The sequence below is a fragment of the Catharus ustulatus genome, chromosome 1 (genome assembly GCF_009819885.2).
Source record: "Catharus ustulatus isolate bCatUst1 chromosome 1, bCatUst1.pri.v2, whole genome shotgun sequence".
Taxonomy (NCBI): Eukaryota; Metazoa; Chordata; class Aves; order Passeriformes; family Turdidae; genus Catharus; species Catharus ustulatus.
Genome location: NC_046221.1, coordinates 9,805,505 through 9,824,390, shown reverse-complemented (window position 1 = coordinate 9,824,390; position 18,886 = coordinate 9,805,505). Strand labels below are relative to the sequence as shown.

The window sequence follows — 18,886 nt, the reverse complement described above, 5'->3', positions numbered from 1 at the left end:
GTTTACTAGATATATTTCTTCCTGTTTTGCATCTATGTTTTTCCTACTGCTTTTTCTCATCCAAAGGGCTCAGCAAATAAACAAGTATCCATCTCTCTTTCAAAGCCAAAAAGACTTCAGCAGCTAGAATCCCTTTGTGAATTTTTTTTCACTTTATCTTTTCCTTCTTTTTCTAGAAAACTACCACAGCAGGTAGCAGCAGTGTGTGCTTTTACAGACAGGATAATCTATCCATTCAGATCAGTTGCCTTTATAGATTCCTTCCTTCGCTGACCTGGGCTTTATCTTTAAAATAGATTCCCATAAATTGACTCGGTAGGACACTTTGTATGTATTCATTATTCATATTTTATCATAAAGAAATCCAAAGTAATTATGAATTCATATGTCCTCACAACTACTGAGGTATCTTGGTTTATTTCAAGTACATTTATTTATTTATTTTTAAATTATGGTCAAGGTTTTAACATCTCAGCAATTAATTGGAGTTTCTTGTTTTAGAAACGCCTTCTATTCTACAAAGAACCAACACAAAACCATCAGTCAGGGGAGAGACCAAAATCTCCTTCTCCATAGTGCATGTATTTATAGGCTTGTAACAATACATTTCCATTTTCTTCACTGGTACCTGCTTCCTCTTGTGATGCACTGATGCAGGAAGACTCAGCTTCTGCAGAGAATTCCACATCCTCTCAGAACACTTGGGCTTTTTTTCACTGAATTTAATCTGCAAGCGTAAGTTTGTCTAATTAATTTATTGCCAGCTTGTCCTAGTAGTCTTCAGTTTCTGGCAGAAACCACCCAGGTCTTCTCTGGATTCCTGCAGGACAGGTAGATTTTGATTTACCTTCACACTCTGCAACCGTGTTCAGGACAATTTGAGGTGATAAGCCCCAAAGCAGAGACTTGGTTCTAGCTCCCAATGCTAAGGAAATGAGTTTTTTTCAAGAAGTGTAATAGCATGTCAGCAGCCAAGCTGACTGCTTAAACCCCTGTCACACTTATCTGCTCAGCCTATGAGCTGTGCTCCTGAAGTAATGAATAAATCTGGATTTCCTTCCCAAGAAGATCATTTTTGGGTAGTAGCAGTATACATTATTGAAGGTGAGATAATACAAGTATTTTCCTCCAGGATATTAGAAATAGAAAATAATTTCAAGTGAAAATGTTTTTTTCTTTCTTCACGTTCCAACCAAGTTCAAGGTTATCAACTTATCTCCTCAGAAACTGGATTTACTCTGCTATTAATATCACAATTTTTGACTTAGGTTGAGCCAAGAGGAGGTTTGCAGGCTATTTTCATTAGGGAGATAAATCAGTGATGGAGTGAAGTATTTATCAGGTGCAATGCCTTTTATGTCCACATTATGGTTTTGTTCCCTTAAAAAGGAGGTGAATCCAGACCACAAATAAACCATCTCTTTGCTTGTTGTTCCAAGTCTTCTTTCAAGAACTGTGCACAAAAATGGTCTTCTTCCCTTTTCTTGCTTAATATACATTTATATTGCTTCTCTGGTCTTATTTTGTAGTGTTTTTTAGGTTGATGTTTCAGCACACACAGAAACATTTTATCTGAACCAACAGCAGAACCTCTTACACAGGTTCCTTAAATCTCTTGTCCTTGTGTCCTGTGCTGTAGGTGTGGCTGATATTGTTTCAGCTGTCAGTTGATAGAAAGGCATGGGGATTGCATTTATTGTGAATGAAGCATGAATATTAATAAGCCCATCAGCTTCAATGAAGTTTCATTCAGTGACCAGCATGACACAATAATAAAAGATTCAAATCAATTACCAAAGATACAGAGCATTTTGAACCCACAAAGTTAATAAAAACAACACTACTAGGTCAGGGTGGGCACAAAAGGGATAGAAAAAACCCAAAATGCATATTTTCAAAACAAACTCAAGACAGACTGACCTATGTCATTTTTCTATTAGCATAATTTAAAACCCATGAAGGAACCTTTCTACAGACTAGTTTGGCTAGTTTACTTCATACTCAAAGGTACATTCTTATTCTTAGAAACACCCTTTCTATCAGAAAATAATGTTTTGTGAAATCTGTGAACAACATTATCAGTATCTCAACTCCAGAACAGAGTGAAAGCCTCAAAGAAGAATATGGCATTACATCAACTGAATTTTTAAAAGTCAAGTTGGCAAAGCTGAGAGAGTCAAGTGAAGATGCTGACAAGGTTGTTTTACCAGTCTAAAAGGAGTAGCATCTCTCTGCAGTCAGATGGAGTCTACTAGTGTCACCTTCAGTAATGTGAAGACCCTGCAAACATTGTGAACTCCCTTTCCAGAGAACAAAAAATAAGGCTGAACAGAGGAGAGGGAAGGAGTACCCCTGAACAGAGGGGAAGGGAAAAACAAGACTGGAAAAGGAATGCAGAGAATTGCTCACTATTCTTAACCCATCTAGAGGCAGGGAGAACCACTGGAATGGCTGTGAGGCCATTCTCATGAGCTGCATGTTAACAGCCTCAGTGCAAAAACAGAAGGGAGTCTTGGCTTTAATGCAGAAAGAATTTCTCGTCCATGAGTTGGGAATTCAGAATTCTAATTTGCTTCTCTAGGACAAAACAGTCTATGCTTTGATTTGATGACTTGAATATATTTGCTTTTCTGAACTTCCAAAAATCTATTTATTTTTAGTTTATTGATAAGCAGAATCACATCTGCAGTTTTTGACAATAATTTGGAACAAAAAGCACATGAAGGACTGATTTCATGGCAGTCTTTTGGAAAATTAAGCCCCAAGTGATAGGACTTTAAAGGATGGAAAGACACAAAAGATTCAAAGAGTTTCAGAAGCTCATCTTCCTTGAGAGTTCTTGTGTGACCAGGCTGGTATGTGACCTGACCTCAAAGCCTCCTCATACTCTCCCTGATGTGGGGTAATAAGGGATGGAAACCAGTTTGAATTTTTTCTCTCAGGGGATCAATCATTAACTCTTTGCATCAGTGAATCACCAATTGTAAAGAATGCTGGCACTTTCACAATAATTAGGAAACTATCTGGAACATTCCAGCCTGGAAAATTCTCAATTTGTTCAATATGTGAAAAATATTAACTAATATGGCTTGGGCTATGTTTGGCTTTGGATCAGTGAATTCACACAGGACTTTACATTAAAGGCAATATGGATGGATAAGGCAAATGGAGAATTTTTTTAAACACTGAAGGAGATTTTTCTTCATTTGCTGTGACATGTTCTTCCTCTTTGTGCTCTCCAGTTGTAAGAGCTTTCATGATGAAGGCACTGGCTGTCACTATTGCTGTTTCATATTATCCTTCTGCCCCTAACTGAAAAGAATGGGATGCACATTAAAACCATTCCTCAGCCCAGTTATTTAAAGCCCCTTGCTTGCTAGCAGGAACTACTGGTAGCTATTCAGGCTGGTTTTGGATTGAGGTTTGGTTTTGTCGTTGTTTGGGGGTTTTTTATTATTTAAAATGTATTTTATGTACAGTAAAGGTTCAAACCCTCACAGTGACAGTTCTTAAGCTTTTTACAATTATCTTCACATTTATGGAGACTCAAGATGACACAGACAGTTCGAAAAACAGCTCCTGGCTACTAATACTGACCTAGCATGGAAAAATCAATATAATTACAAAAGCAATTAAGCATGGCAAGCAAGGAACCAAGCCTTTGCTCAATCTAAAGTAATTTAGATTAACACAAACATAACATCCAAAAATATTCCTTTCTCTTTGGTCCTAGTAAAATTGAACCTGCAACACATCAAATCACAAAAACAACTGGGTGTGCACCTAAGGTCACCTGGGTTACCAAAATCACCTTCAAGACTCACAGAGCTGACAGTGGGTTACAACAAATGTTAAAATTGTGGGAATATAGAGTGGAGAGATGGATTTTTTGTGACTTTAAAGTATCTGGAGTCACTTTGAGCAAGTAGCAGTACTTTCTCAATTTAAAATACCACAAAAATCTCCAGTAAGGAATTAGCACATTGAGAATACGTGTGTGTCTTGGGGGAAAGCACGTTCTAGCTCTAATGTATTCTGAAAGGAGGAAAAAGCAAGGAAACTTCCCTTCCAAAGAGCTCTCCACTGAACTAAAACATCTTTAAAGGGAAGAATTGGAAAGGCAATAATTTAGATACAGAGAGGACCAAATACACAAGAGAATCTAACTGACCCCCAAAGTCAGACTTAACTAACTAGAATTGCTGGCTCTTTCTATAGGCAATCATTTAAATGATCAGAAAAAACAACTCTGTAAAAGAATAATTTCTTGAAAATATAATCACCTCATGCATTCTTCAGTGAAGAAATAGCTTGCAGTGCCTTAAGTAAGTGTGAAGCTTCACATCTCATTAGAGAATTTGGCCACTATGAGCCATTTTTAAACCACAGCAGTGCTGTGGGATATGTTGCAATCAGATGCAAACAATGAACCCGTGTTATGAACACATCTCCATTTTAGAAGAGCACAATATTGTCTGGTTTTATGAACACAGGAAAATTGAAATTATACATTCATAAAGCCTCTCTCTCTGGGTCAGAGCAGTTTTATGACTTTAATCATGAGGAGAAGAATTAGCACATTAAATGCTCAAAATAGCTCAGTGCACACTGGCTGTAGAAAAATGTAAATGAGTAACACAAACTAACTCTAAAAACTGCATCTAACCACCCCCCCCATAAAGCCATAGGACATTGGTACTTAAATTCAATTTCTTTCCTTGGGGTTAGACACAGTACTATGTTGCACAGATAAAAGTACATAAAAATCATGGCAGAACAGAAAATAGTAATTAATAGGCAAGAAGATTAATTTTTTTTTCTTCTAGAACTACATTTCCTTCCATTTTATCAACTACGTTCAAAATATAGTTAACAACACTGATTTGCAATTTTTTTTCTAAACCCAAAGAGCAAGGAGATTTTTAAAAATTCTGATAATAAACAGCATGTCCAAATTCCAGAAGTTCTGTGAGAAATAGAAATAAAGCATTTAGAAAAAAAGAAAAAAGTAAACTTCCATTACCAGACTTCAGGACTGACATTTTCCTTGCAAGGCAAGAAGCTGAAGAGATTTTGTTCGATTGTATAATAATGCATCAACAAACAGAAAAATGCAAAATTCCTAACTAAAATCCTGAATAAAAATGGAAAATAAATTCTTCTCTCATTTATTTTGTGCAAATGCATTAATCATCTGCAAGATAAGAAAGCCTGTAAGATGAGAACACATTTTGAAAATGTGCAAAACATCTGGAGACATGGCAAATGAGCAAACAAAATTAATACCTGCACAAGCCCTGGAGGTATAATATTTGCAGCAAAGTTCTTGTTTAGATAGCAATCCTTAAATATCAGTTGGAATACAGTATATTTGATACCAATTCCACATTTTAAATCTAGTAACTTACATAAAAATATTTCTCCCACATGTATCTGACAGAATATTTTTATACTCTTAAATCTTTTTTTTCCCCAGTTTTTCTGAACATTAATTTTCATGAGCAGTCCCTTTTTGGAAGAGCCTTCTCATGCCCTCAAACAATTTTGTCTTTGCATCTCAGCTTATCTTTTGCATATTACTAAATATGTGAGGTTTTGAAAAATTTTTTTTTACTGCAGTTTCAACATACTGCTAGGACAATGGGTATAATTTTTCTGAATGCTAAGAGTAGCCCTATCAGCGATCATGTCCTTACTGCATAGATCTATCATTATGTCAACGTATTGGATAGGGCAGATGTTTGGAAACCCCTAAGCAAGTACCAGAGATTATCAAATTAATCTTTTCCACATAGAGCTGTGTTTACATAATCTCTATACTTTCAGTTATCATCAGTATTTAGCCCTCAGTCTGTAGTCACCATCCCAACCAGTACTTGCAGGTCATGTGGCATACTCGACTCAGGCACCTCTTACTGTAACAGACAAAGGTGCTCAGCAGTTTTGTGGCCAAGGCCAGTAATCTTTTTACTTGCTAAAATTCAGATCCAAAACTTCAAAAGTGTAAAAAACCACCAAGCAAATACTCAAATAGGAGTGGGGTGGGGGGATGATAGGAATGTGTCCCTTTGCTATCTCCTTGGAGCAGCCTGTGTTTGCTGACCCAAGGTGGTGCTAGGAAAGAAGCTAAAATCCAAAAGCATTCCTGTACTGGTGTCAGTTGGTGAAGAATTGGTTCTTAAGTTTTCTCTTTCCCATTTTGAGCTTTCCAAGCTCAAACTAGCTCAAGGGTCTGTAAGTGCTAAAGTTTGAGCCTGAAATCCCTATTGCAACACGAATAACTCTTCTTTGAACAGTTCCATCTCCTCCAAGCGCACCTCCAAAAAGAATCTGTGTATTTGTCCTCGCTGAAATGTAACTTGAGCTCATGGTTCAACAGTCATTAGTACCAGATTTGAGCAGTGCTGAATTACAAAGAACTACAAACTGCCTCTTGATCAAGTGCAAACAAAACATCTGTGAAACTATCCCGTGTGTCCAAAGGAGAGAACATACCAAACTTCATGGGTTTGCACCCACTGTTGGAGAATGGAAAACACTTGATCGGATGTCCAGTGATGACAATGACACTTTGTTACTCATTAAAACTTTCTGAATAAAAGAACAAAGAGAATGACTTTATACCAAGTCAATGTGTTTTACTTCATCTGTCTGCAGCATTTTGATTCAGTATTAGGATCAAAAAGTTTGGGTTTGGGTACTATTGAAACATGGCCTGTATCAGAAACTGCTTCTTATTTTTGTATAAAACTGTTAAGTCAAGTGTGGTGTTACGAACTACTGAGGTGGTCACCACACACAGTCACAGCCCTAAGTATCAGTGTTTAGCAGACATGCAGAAAATGCAGTTAATGCTTCTAACTAAAGGGTTATTCATAATGTGACTTGAACAGCACCCTTTGGTCAAGTTAAAGACAACCTTTTTTGTTCAGACATAAAATAATTGTGTAATTCTAATGACTCACCGGGGATTTACAGGATGGTTATCTTTTAAGTTTTGCTAAACAAATGTTGCTAATAAGTAGCAGAGCATTATTGGAATGACTATATTAGAAATGGCTATTGTGAGATATTTTGATAATTTTTTCTTTTTTTTTCTTTCTCTTAGCAATAGAGGAAACAAACATACAGAATACTTGAGATAATCACAGATCTCAGCCTTTACATCTTGTTGAGCCTACACAGTTAACATCATTTTAAAACAGATAAAACTGATGTAAGAAATACCTAAAAGAGCAAAGCTGGAGTTTTGAAAGGTTTCCTCCCAGGGAAAATAGTAACATACCCTTTAAAGGTTCCCTTGAGGGTTTCTAATTAAATTAGAATGAAAATCTTAACAGTGACATAACATACATTAAATACAATGTATTGAAATTAAGGTATTTAAATTCATGTGATATAATTTTGATGATAATGTTTTCTGTTCTGGATATTGCTTGTTTCCACAAAACCAAAACCAATACATGGTTCCACTTTCAGGATCTTATTGAAAACTGCAATATTGCAATGAGCATTTTGGTGTTTTTTAGAGTTTTGCTGGGTTTCCTCAAAATTTAATGTATTAGCTATGTCACTATGAGACAATGAGAGAATGAGACAATGCTGATCCTTTTATCAGTATTTAATGCAATTCATATTCCAAAGCAATAGTTCCTAGTTCAGGTATTTTAAAGCTTTGAAAAACTCTTTCTAGTTAGGAAAATATTGTCTTGTAAATAGAGAGATGGGGCTTCTGAACAAGGCAAAGCAATTGTGTAAGGTTTTTCCTGGTCTATGTGACTATCCTCACTTTGTGTGTGTGTTCCACCTCAGCTACGGAGGGATACTAAAAAAAGCTTTTTTTCCCTTCACGTGACTTTCAACCTATTTAAATGGATTTTAATCTTATGCTACACATCCAGTGGAACAGTATTTGGAACCTGTAGTTGATTTGCTAAGAAAATCCTTTCTAACTGAATGTTCTGGTGTTCATGACTATCAGTAAAACACATCTTTTCATGTGTGTTTGCATACAATTTTATCATTTCATGTTGCGCTTCTGAATGGGTGCTCTTTGTTCTTCAGATGCAGATTAAAACAAGATTGAAAAGTTCGTGACTTCTTTTATTTTTTCTTTTAAATACATCATCTTTAGGATTTGAGAATGTCTGAGGATTTCAAGTAATACCAATAACATTTACTGTCTTCCTGTACAACTGTAGAAGAGAATACTACATAAAACTGAGGCATAACCGAGCAAAGGACTTTGCCAGTTTTTCATAACAGAAAACTCAGCATTCAAGAAGAAAGAGCTTCTATGGAATAGAAAAGGCTAAAAAAATTTAAGAGTGCATTATTTCTCTGTTCACAAGCACCAACACAGAATCTATAAATAGCTTTAAATATAAATTAAAACAAGTTTCATGCTAAGATATCAGAAATCGTGATTTATTTTCTCAAGGACTTTATACTCACAATCTCATCTCCTGGCAACCAATATCCTTCTTGTTCAATACCAGCTTTTGACCCTTTACACCCCACTGTCAGGGTTTCCACAATGAGACCATCCTTGACTGCTAAACTCAGCTGACGTGTGGTTTCTTTTGGATGCATACCATGGACTCGAGACATATACCTGCACACAAAGCACAAAAGTCTTTTAGTGTTAGTTTTATATTATAAAATGTGTCAGCAAAATACACTCATTTGCAAATGAGTTAATATAATACACATTCTAAGTTTTAGATTGTTTTTAAACAGTCTTCCCCCTTTATTTCAAACCAGCTTTTTTCCTCTTGCAGCTGTCATGTACATTTAGACAAGTAGTAGCACAGTAAACTTCTACCAAAAAATCCCAAAATGAAGACATACTTTGGTGGTTTCTGCCAAATCCATTTTTCCCTTTAAATTACTTTAAATTTGCATTTCTTTAACACTTCCTATAGGATACATACTACAGAATATACTAATGAATCTTTCTGATGCTTGTGTGTACAACACAGTTACGAAAAATGCAACATTTATATATCACATATGAAAACCCAACAGCTCAAGTTTGGGTGCTACGTGGTTTTTCTCCTTTTCTTGAGTTAACCACAATGATCACACTGTGACAAACTGCCTTGGTGAGCAAAAAAAGCACATGTAGCCTTAACTGTGTATATATGTGAGATTCAGTTGTATAATGTTGACCTTTATCCACTGTAATTTGCTTCTAGGCCAACACCAAATATTAACTTGGTGTAAACAACATAAAATTATCTTCTCTCAAATAAAGATGACCTCTCTGCCTTAAGATCATTAAAATTCAGCGTTTTTATACAAAATTCTGAGAACATATCTTGGAGTTGCTGCACACAGAGAGCTGCAATTGCATGCAATCAGCAGTTCAAGTGAACTGACTTGGAACCAATTAAGTTGTGGACAACATTTTCCTAGTTAGGGATCTCTTAAAGTTACAGAGCTAACTGAATTTCTCTCCATTTTTGTTTTTCCAGGTACTCTGTCTGTACCTATTCCCAAGAGAGAACTCTGTAGTTTGCCTGTTTTAAGACAAAGCTGTCAGCTATAGTATCCTTGCTTCCTGCTTCATAATGAATTCCAGCAACCACTATTCCTTGGTGACTGTCATCACAAATACCTTCACAAAAAATGTAATTATGATCACGAGCAAACTCAAGAAAGATTTATTTTAAAGCAGTAGCATTGCATTAAAAAAAAACGAAAAAAAAGATAATTAAATCAGTTCAGATTTTTTTTTAATAACATGGCTGACAGGAATGTTTAATGCCTTAAAAGTTACAAACTTAGAATAAGGAATGAAGACCACCTCAATGGTCAAGTCCTCAATCAATCCCTCTCTTTGAAGACATTTTCCTTTCAAAATTCTTTCTGTTTTATGTGAATAATGGTCTTTTCCTTTCCTGCTTTCTCTTTCAAGCTTTTGTTGGAACTGGTTTACACTAATCTGATATTTTGTTTTGCTCTAAACTGTATGTAAAATTGAATAGTAGATTTCTGAGTGAGTGGAAGTATATATTTGTATAGAAAATTATACAATAATCAGAGCAGCACAGGACATTTATAAATTGCTGCATGGTATCAGAGGCATTAACATATATGTAGCATGTTTTCAGGATCTTGGGGTTTATTTTTTTAGGATAAAAACTCTTACAGGCAGATTCTGCCATTTAACGTATTTTACAATGTCTACCATGACATGGTCCAAGCCTAATTGGTGTGTGCATGCTAGACCTGTATAAAAGGTAAGCAATTGATGCAGAAATAACAATATTCTGTGCAAGTCTGTGTTCCAAGCTAATATATATGAATCTTCTGGTGGTTTGCACATAGAGTCAAGTGCCAAAATCAAAAGACAAGTCACTTAGGTCTGGATCACGTTGGCTGGATGTTCGTCTGCCCAACCCACTCCCTCTCTACTTCTACAGAAAACAAAACTCAACATGACCACCTGTTCAAGTGAGATTAAATGCCACAAATAAGTTTTCAAAATTTTCCAAATTCCAGGGTCTGAACCAGGCAGAGATTCAAGTCTATTTACTTCACTTTCAAATAGAGTGCAAGTGAACACCACTGGTCTATAGAAGTGTAAAGCATTCAAGCCACATGAAAACAGCTCATTTGCTTATATAATCATGTTACATGTATGTCATGTATGTGCACATATGCACATATTTATGCAAGCACAACTAGCTTTTTTAAGTGCAAATTATCCTACTCAACATTTGCTAATGTTACTCTTTTTTTTCACCAAATTTCCATTTTAAACTCAGTACTAACAACCTCCCTGACAGAGCCATAGCATTCATGTGTCTGTAATCAAGTCCTTAATAGGTCTCAAAATACAGAGAATAGGCTAACTATCATTCTTCCCATTTTACTGACAGAAAAAATCGCTCTGAGCATGGAAGTGATTTCCCTACACTGATATGGTGGGCTGCTATAGGTCTGAGAACAGAAATAAGGTATTAACCCAGGGCCATAACCCTCAGGGTATCCTGCTGAAGAATCCATGTATTTTGCACTGCATCATCCCTAGTTGCAGAAACACAGCCCAACCAAATTCTTAAATGTAGGCTACAGGCTTCATGATTTCTCACTCATATCTCTGAACAGAACAGATATATAATTCAAACCAAAAAGCCTTAAACCAACTCTAATCAGCTAAGAGGTTTAATCTGCCTATTTCCACTGTGGCAGGGTGTGCACTAGTGAAAAGAAGTACAGGGTTCAGAATTGCCCATTTCTCAAATCCAATCTGTGCTCTCAACCAGAGTTAAAGTACTGCTACCAACTAAACTACCTCCCCATCTTCCCCAGGAGTAGTAAATTCCCAGTGGCTTTTTGAAGAGTCAATGTTCAGACTGTGTCACTGGGGAGCCACAAGGTCTATGTTTTCTATTTTTAAAATAGAATGCTCTCAGCTCTCATACACAAGAAAGCACATGTAAAGAGAATGGTTTTATTTCAAAGAGCAGAACTTCTATTGGGAAAATGCACTCTCTCCCATATTTTTACTTTATTAAAACCTGTGAAGTGTACATGAGTAGATATTCACAAAGACGAGAAAACAATATTGTAGGGTTTGGATGAAAATTTCTTTCTTTTCAGCCAGAAGGACAGCAGGTAAGCAAGGATATGACTAAAGGACAGGACTCAAATGAGAAAAGATAGTTAAAGTTCTTTAATAATGAAATGTGAAAAACTGTCACCATGTGAAAAATGCTGAAAACACAGAATAAATTAAAATCCAGCTCAGAGACAGAAATGATGTTTGGAATCCCAGCTACTACGTCAGCCTGATTACCAGATCAGGGAAAAACAATATTGAAATGCCTTTGTGCAGAAGTGACACCACTAATCCACAGAGTGCAAGTCTTTTCCTGGCACTGCATGCACTGAAGCATCTGGCACCAAGTTAAAAAATAAGTATGGGAGATTAAGCAATCCCTGATTGCTGTTTTCAACAAAAGCTGAGTAGCCTTACCTTGGAGACAAGGAGTTGAAGGAATACTGGTTGGTTATGCTCTTGCCCAGCCCTCCATATCAACAAATTTGTGAGTGCAATACAACCCAGCCACAAGAGGCAAAGCAAATGCACTCAAATGAGTGAGAATAAGGCACAGAGACAAAGTAAAATCCTCTAAATCAGCAAACCAGCCCTAATCAGATAGGGGGCTGAAGAAACCATTTCAAAATACAATTTAACTGTGCTAATCCCTACTATAAAAAATGAGGGTCTGTCTGATGAAAAGCAGAGGTTAGACCTGATAATCTGCATGTTAAATTCAAAATCTCACCAAATGAGGCTGCTTGTCTGCAGAATACAGAAGCAACTGAACTGCTGCTGAAAATTAGAGTTTATAGGTCAATATTTTCTCCATTTATGAACTGGCAGTACAAACCTCCTTGACATTAGCATAGAAGAATCTAGCAAATCTAGCAAAATTACAGTTTTTGTAATCAACTTTTAAGGGCCTAGTAATGCATGTTTTCAATTATTGCAACACCACTTGGAAAGCAAAGGATAAGGATCTTTAGCATGGAGTTTGTTCATTACCACCCTTAAGCAAACCTCATTGCCATACCATCAAATACATATTTAAATGTGGTGACCTTCAGAAACAAGATACTAGCAACAGAATCAGGCAGATGCACATGCACATATACCTAATATATGTGTGTATCCATCTGATGGCAAAAGAAAACCTTTAGAGGAGACTTACAGAGGATAATCATTAATAGATTCATAGATTGTATATGGATGTGATGCTCATCTGTATTTAATCATAAAATACCAATCTGAGAAAAGTGAAACAGCAATTTCAAACCTCTTCAGGACTGCAGATACACAGTAGTTAGGTGTAAATAACAATAAAATACCACCATATTCTTCAGTTTATATTATGATATTATTAGTGTTACTCCTCCTAAAGTCTTGACCACCTCTCAGACACCACAGGGACAGCCCAAGGGGTCAGCACATGTGGAGGGAGGGCCACACAGCCACCTGCTGCACACTCCACCTGAGCCATGCTGAATGCTGGAGAGAAGAGATATGCAGGGAAACGTGGTATGGGCCTTTCTAGACTCTCCTTCCTTCACAGCAACAAAATCTACTCTAACTCATGCCCTACCAATTGACAACTGGATCTTGCCAAACAAACTGGACCACAGGAATACCTGATCCACATCTCTAAATCACCTGCCTGCATAATATATAGGACATTCCAGGAACACCAAAGTCTGTCAGCACATTACCAATTCACTCCTAAAACTTCAAATTTTCTCTAATTAGCCAGTTTCCATAATGTCTTTCTATAAAAACCTACATTTAATGTATGTGCTTCATAGCACACCTTAAAACTAAAGAAGGAAGTTTGGTTTGATGTTAGGGGTGTGGAGGAAGCAGACTCCAAAGCTGGCATCACCATGGGAGCAAAATAGACACAGAAGTAGGCAGCATTTGTAGGGGATCAGATGGTGAACTTTTCACCTACAGCTGTCACACAGCTCACAACTCCTGCCTGGTGCTCTGCAAGACACAGCATGAAGATAAAACCTGTCCCAAAGAGTCAAACCTATATGGCTTCAAAACAGGGCATGGAAAAATAGCATACTCTGCTCCCAAAGAGTCCTCTTGAAGGCATCTGTGGTCTGCTGGGAGGCAGAAAATGGTTTGCATGGACACTGCTGCACTGTGGCCCAAATAAGAAAGTTGGGCAGAGAAGGAAGGAAGGGAAGAAGGGAAAAAGGGAGGAAGGGAGTGAGGAAGGAAGGAAGGAAGGAAGGAAGGAAGGAAGGAAGGAAGGAAGGAAGGAAGGAAGGAAGGAAGGAAGGAAGGAAGGAAGGAAGGAAGGAAGGAAGGAAGGAAGGAAGGAAGGAAGGAAGGTTGGTTATTTAAGGTAGGAAGCTGACACAGGTATTTAAAAAAATCTCAGTTTTTCTGAACTCATAAGGAATTGCATTTTCAATCACTTGAACTCAATCAAAAGAAAGTAATTGAAAAAATGTTACAGCAAGCGTATCTGTACCAGACTCAAATAAAATACATATCTCAAATAGCTGCAAAAATACAACAGAGGGGCAAGTGTAGGTAGATGTTAATTTTCATGGCAAACTCTGTAATCTTGGTCTGATCAATTATCTCTCTCTATGCTGGATGCCTCCAGCCTGCCCAATGCAAAGGGAAGTAGCAGCCTGCTGCTGCCAGCAGACTATCTGCTGAGCAACTCATCCAGGGATGAGTTGAGAACTGATAAATTTGAGGTCTGATAAACTGAGATCTGATAAAATTGAGATCTGAGAAAATACAGCAGATCCCATTAAACTCAACTGAAAGCCTGCCATTAATTTTAAATGTTACCTACAGGTACATAAAAATGTCCTAGATTCAGGGACAGACCTTAAGGAATAATACATAAAATAGAAGGAAAGCAGCCAAAAATCTGTTCTGAGTTTTATATTGTCTTCCTACCTCTAGTGAGAAATTATGCCTTTTGCCTCAGTTTCAGAGCATGACAGCTATTTTATAGAAGGCCCACACATTTCTTTTAAGAGTTTTTAAAAAATAATTTGCAAAGAATAGGCCAGTTGGTCATACTGAAAGAAAAAGTTGAAGATATGGCTATGACTAATTTATTTGTTAAAAAAATACAGCTCCATGACAGAAGAACTTGAAATACACAGGTTCAAAGCTCAGGAATCCATCAGTTCTCCTTGTGGAAAGCCAGATGAAGATCTGTGCTCACAGCTGAATCTCAAGGTTAGCTCTGAAGCTCAGGTTGCCTGCTTCCACCATGTAGCACCCTGGTACCAATCAACTCCCACAAAACACAGGCTAAACATTATGGGTATTTGACACAGATATTCCCTGCTTGTCAGAAATTAAGAGCTGGTCTGACAGCTGAAGACAGCACAGACACAGAGGAACTGGAACTGGCTACAGTGGGGAGGTAGCAGCTCACTTTTGTCTTCTGGGATACTTTTTGATGTGCTAACACTTTCTGAAGTTTCAATTATGGATTTTATTCACTAAGATAAACACAACCAAAGCACAATGTTCTTCCTGTGTATTTATACTCCACAATGAGATGCAGTTATATGAACAGGCTGCATTTGATCTCCACTGCAATCCACATACCAACAGCACATGCACAGACCATGCAGGCACTGACAGTGCTGCTGCCACTGCAATAAAATACTTCTTACACAATCTACATTTTATGCAGTCCAAAATTCCAGGAATTACAGAGAAAACATGCATTTACTTTTCCATCTGACATCAGTATCTGCAACATTCATTTTGAAGACATACATACTATCCAAGCAGGAAATGTTTTTAAAATTTGTTTCATCTCTCCTTTGTAGTCTAGAATGTCAGAATTTGCATGAATATGGAAACTAAATTTGTGCAGTGTTTTTATGAAACAAAAAGAATACATAAACTTGATAGTGCAACAGTGAAATCCAGCAGTTCAGCTAAATTCAGATCTGCCTGATGTTTATGCTGCTGCTGCTAAAAGGAAGCTTAGGAGTGATCTTGTTTGTGCATGCCAGGCACCATGCATGCACCTATAATGGTAATCATCTGGGTCATTTCTGTAAAAAGCACAGTAATGTTAACCCAGGTAATTCCCTGCTTCAGTAATTTAAACTCCCACTCATACAACTTCACTGTGCACTTAAGATTGTGTAACCCACCAGCATGACCATGAAAAGCCAAGTGATTTAGGTACCAAGCCCTTCAACCCCTATCCAGAAAAATCTCCCCACCACCTTCTTATGGAAGAATTTATCTAAAAAAGGGCTTTACACCCATTTTCCAACCTAAAAGCTCATATGTTATGCTCACTGCTGGTAATGCACACGTGTGTGCCCTGGTGACAACTGGCAAACAAGCACTAATCATTCGGGCTCTGCATGCACAGGTAAAAATACTTTTGTATCTGCAGGGCCACTGTTCCACCCAGCTCTTTTCTTTGGATGTACTCAGAGACAAACAAGTCTTACATGACTCAGAATGTAACATCCTAGCTAACACCTTGCAAATGAAATATTTAGTCAGCTCATATCGAGCATCTCAATTCAAAACATGTTAAAAAAATGAAGAGTTGAATGCTTTTATGATTCAATTTCTGAGAGCTTTCTATCCAGTTTTCTTTCCATTCTTATCTTGGTCAAAACCTTTCTCTTTCTGTTTTGGGGCTGGTTTTTTGTAAGTGCTTTTTTGTTTTGTTTTGTTTTTTGTTAGATTACTTTTAGTCTATCTGAGTTTCAGAATCATCCCTCTTTCACACAATTGTTCACCTTATTACCATCTAGGGAACAGCACAATGGCTGGAAAAGCCATCAGGGTAGGGCTGCTGCTCTTGGTGATGATATTGTTTATATGAATGGGAATATGAAACCACAGCCTAAAATAGATGGTCTGAGTAGTGCTTTGGAGATCATTCTCTCTCCACTGATTACAGAGAAAGCCTTGATGAGCACTTCAGGTCAGATAACAAGCTGTTAAATGGCCATGTCCCGCTCATTTTTATCTCTTACTTCTAATAGAAAGTCACATTTATTTACAGCAAAGAAACCAAACATAAAATAGAAGTTCCACTTTCAAATAGTACAAAGACATTATGATTTGAGAAAAAACATATATGTTGTGACATAAAAATTGGTTTGTTTTTAATAATTAAAGTTAGTCTTTTCTGTATTTTTCTATATAAGCTTACACAATTTCAAGATGAGTATTAACAGGAGTATGGAGTTTATGAAAATGGGGACAGTGATTTTCAAATCAGTTCCATCCCTTTCCTTCTCCATATTCCTACTGGAGCTCATAGTTTGCATGTATTGTATTAAACATTGAATATTACAGCTTTTACAGTAACACTCAATAAGAAGAGTTTAAATGAGTATGCACTTATTAACAAACATCAAATAAGGAGTATGGCTGTGGTTAATAACAATGCCTTTGTGCTGTTAGTGTGAATCATTTTATTTACCATACTCATGTTCAGCCCAGAGATGACTTCACCTTCTGAATCAATGAAGAACATTGACCTCTGAGACAGAAAAAGAAAAATGCCACACAAGCAATACCATGTAAGAGCTTTCCTAAGAGAAGAATTACTAGATAAGGAAAATTGATCAAGCAAAATTTGTCAGAATATCTGAGCACCTATTTATTTTTTGCAGAATGAACTGTAGGAACAAGATGTGCCTGCAGTAATATCTCAAAGCAAATACACAAAAAACTCCACCTCAAGCTTTAGTCCTCAACAAAATAGCCATTTATGCTAAATCCTTACAGGTATAATGGTTGCACAGCCTGCTACAGCAGGCTTCCCTTCCCTGTATTCTGCATAAAGCAGGAAAAAAAGGCAGTGAGGCTGGAGCAATCTATCAGTCTTCTGGTGAAGAGTTTTCCACACCAGGCACTGAATCAGTCTTTGACAGCCAGCACTGGAAAGCAGACCCAGCAATTCAGGAAGCAACAGGGGACAATGTCTCAGTACCAAGTTGGAGGAAAAATCATCCCTAAGAAATTACAAATAACACTGTGGACTTCTTTTTATGTATTCCTTTAACCAGTTTAATTAATGTGATTAAATAGAATTGTTAGACAAATTGAAGAAATAAGCTGTATCAATAAAGGAGCTCAATGGGAAAAAGAGTAATTATTAATACACATTATAAACTCAAGATAATACTTCTACCAAATCTACTAATTTAGCAGTTTTAATTCCACTACTACTCAGAGCAAATGCAAATAGGTTCTTTATAGCCTTTTTACAAGAAAAGTTTACATTTTTTCCTGAAATCCCTGCTTCCACTCTCTTTAGTCAATCATGTCTAAAGGCGGCACTTAAAACGGACCATTGGTATGAGCAATATTAAAACTAAATAATACCCAAACAAAAAAATCATTATAAAATCTTAAAATTAAAATTCAACACCCTCTAAACAGATAGAAGTTACATGGTGAATGTATCTATCTACAGGAAACACAGGTAAAATTTAATGAACATACACCATTATGAACACCCCTTGCAATTAAATCACAATCTTTCATTCCTTTTTAAGACTTTTATAGAAAGAGTTTAGGTTAGTTTCTGAGTTTTCTTTGCACTATTTTTTAAAATTGTTATTAGCTTGGTGAGTATTACCTCATTGGTAAGTCTCAGCAAAAATTTACAGGCAAAACTGTGCATCAGTTATGACGCAATAGCAGGTGAGAACCCCTGTACATTCCTGCACATATGCAGCTCTCAGTGAGCTTTTGAAAACAAATTTTTGTTTTTTATAAAACAAATTTAATCTGAATCTATCATTTAACCTCACTGCAAAGCCATCAGTATAAAAAACAATGTGTCAAACAAGTCAAGCATTTTGGTGTCCAGCATAGTTCTCAATGCATTGCTATGCTTGTAACTGCTATTTATGCACCTATAATACAATTTTAATGTGTGACTGAAGTAGTACTTGTACTAAAAATTATGTTATTAGGGAATCAAATGATCATTTTTACACTGGTTTTTGTTTTATTAATATAATGATTTTTAACTAAATTGGTCAAAAATTGCTGAAAAAGCAGAGAAGTTTTGTTTTCTGCAGTATGATCTCTAAGAATTTACAAGCCTTCAAACTCAGCTAATTCTCTTGATTTAACATAAAAATAGTGTTTTGAAAACAGAAAACCTCCACACTGGTTTTGAGCTTAAAGAAGTAGCTGAAGTTCATCACAAGAAAGACAGAAGGAAAGTAAAAGAAATCACAAAGGAGATTGAGAAAAAAGTGCCTTGTCTTTACCTGTGACAGAAAACCAAGGGGTCTCTACCTGTCAGCACCCAGGGATGTATTCTGCAATGCACATTACCTATAATTCTGC

The 18,886-nt window shown here is 36.7% G+C and overlaps 1 protein-coding gene across 5 annotated transcripts in view; it reads right to left on the bottom strand.

Moving 5' to 3' along the window:
* Nucleotides 1-18,886, bottom strand: part of ZMYND11 (zinc finger MYND-type containing 11) — a 104,291-nt gene that overhangs the window by 34,929 nt on the left and 50,476 nt on the right. For all 5 annotated transcript variants that reach the window (XM_033052033.2, XM_033052052.2, XM_033052068.2 and 2 more), the window contains one exon: nt 8,455-8,614. In XM_033052033.2, the coding sequence (XP_032907924.1) occupies nt 8,455-8,614 (160 nt within the window). The remainder of the gene's footprint in view (nt 1-8,454; nt 8,615-18,886) is intronic.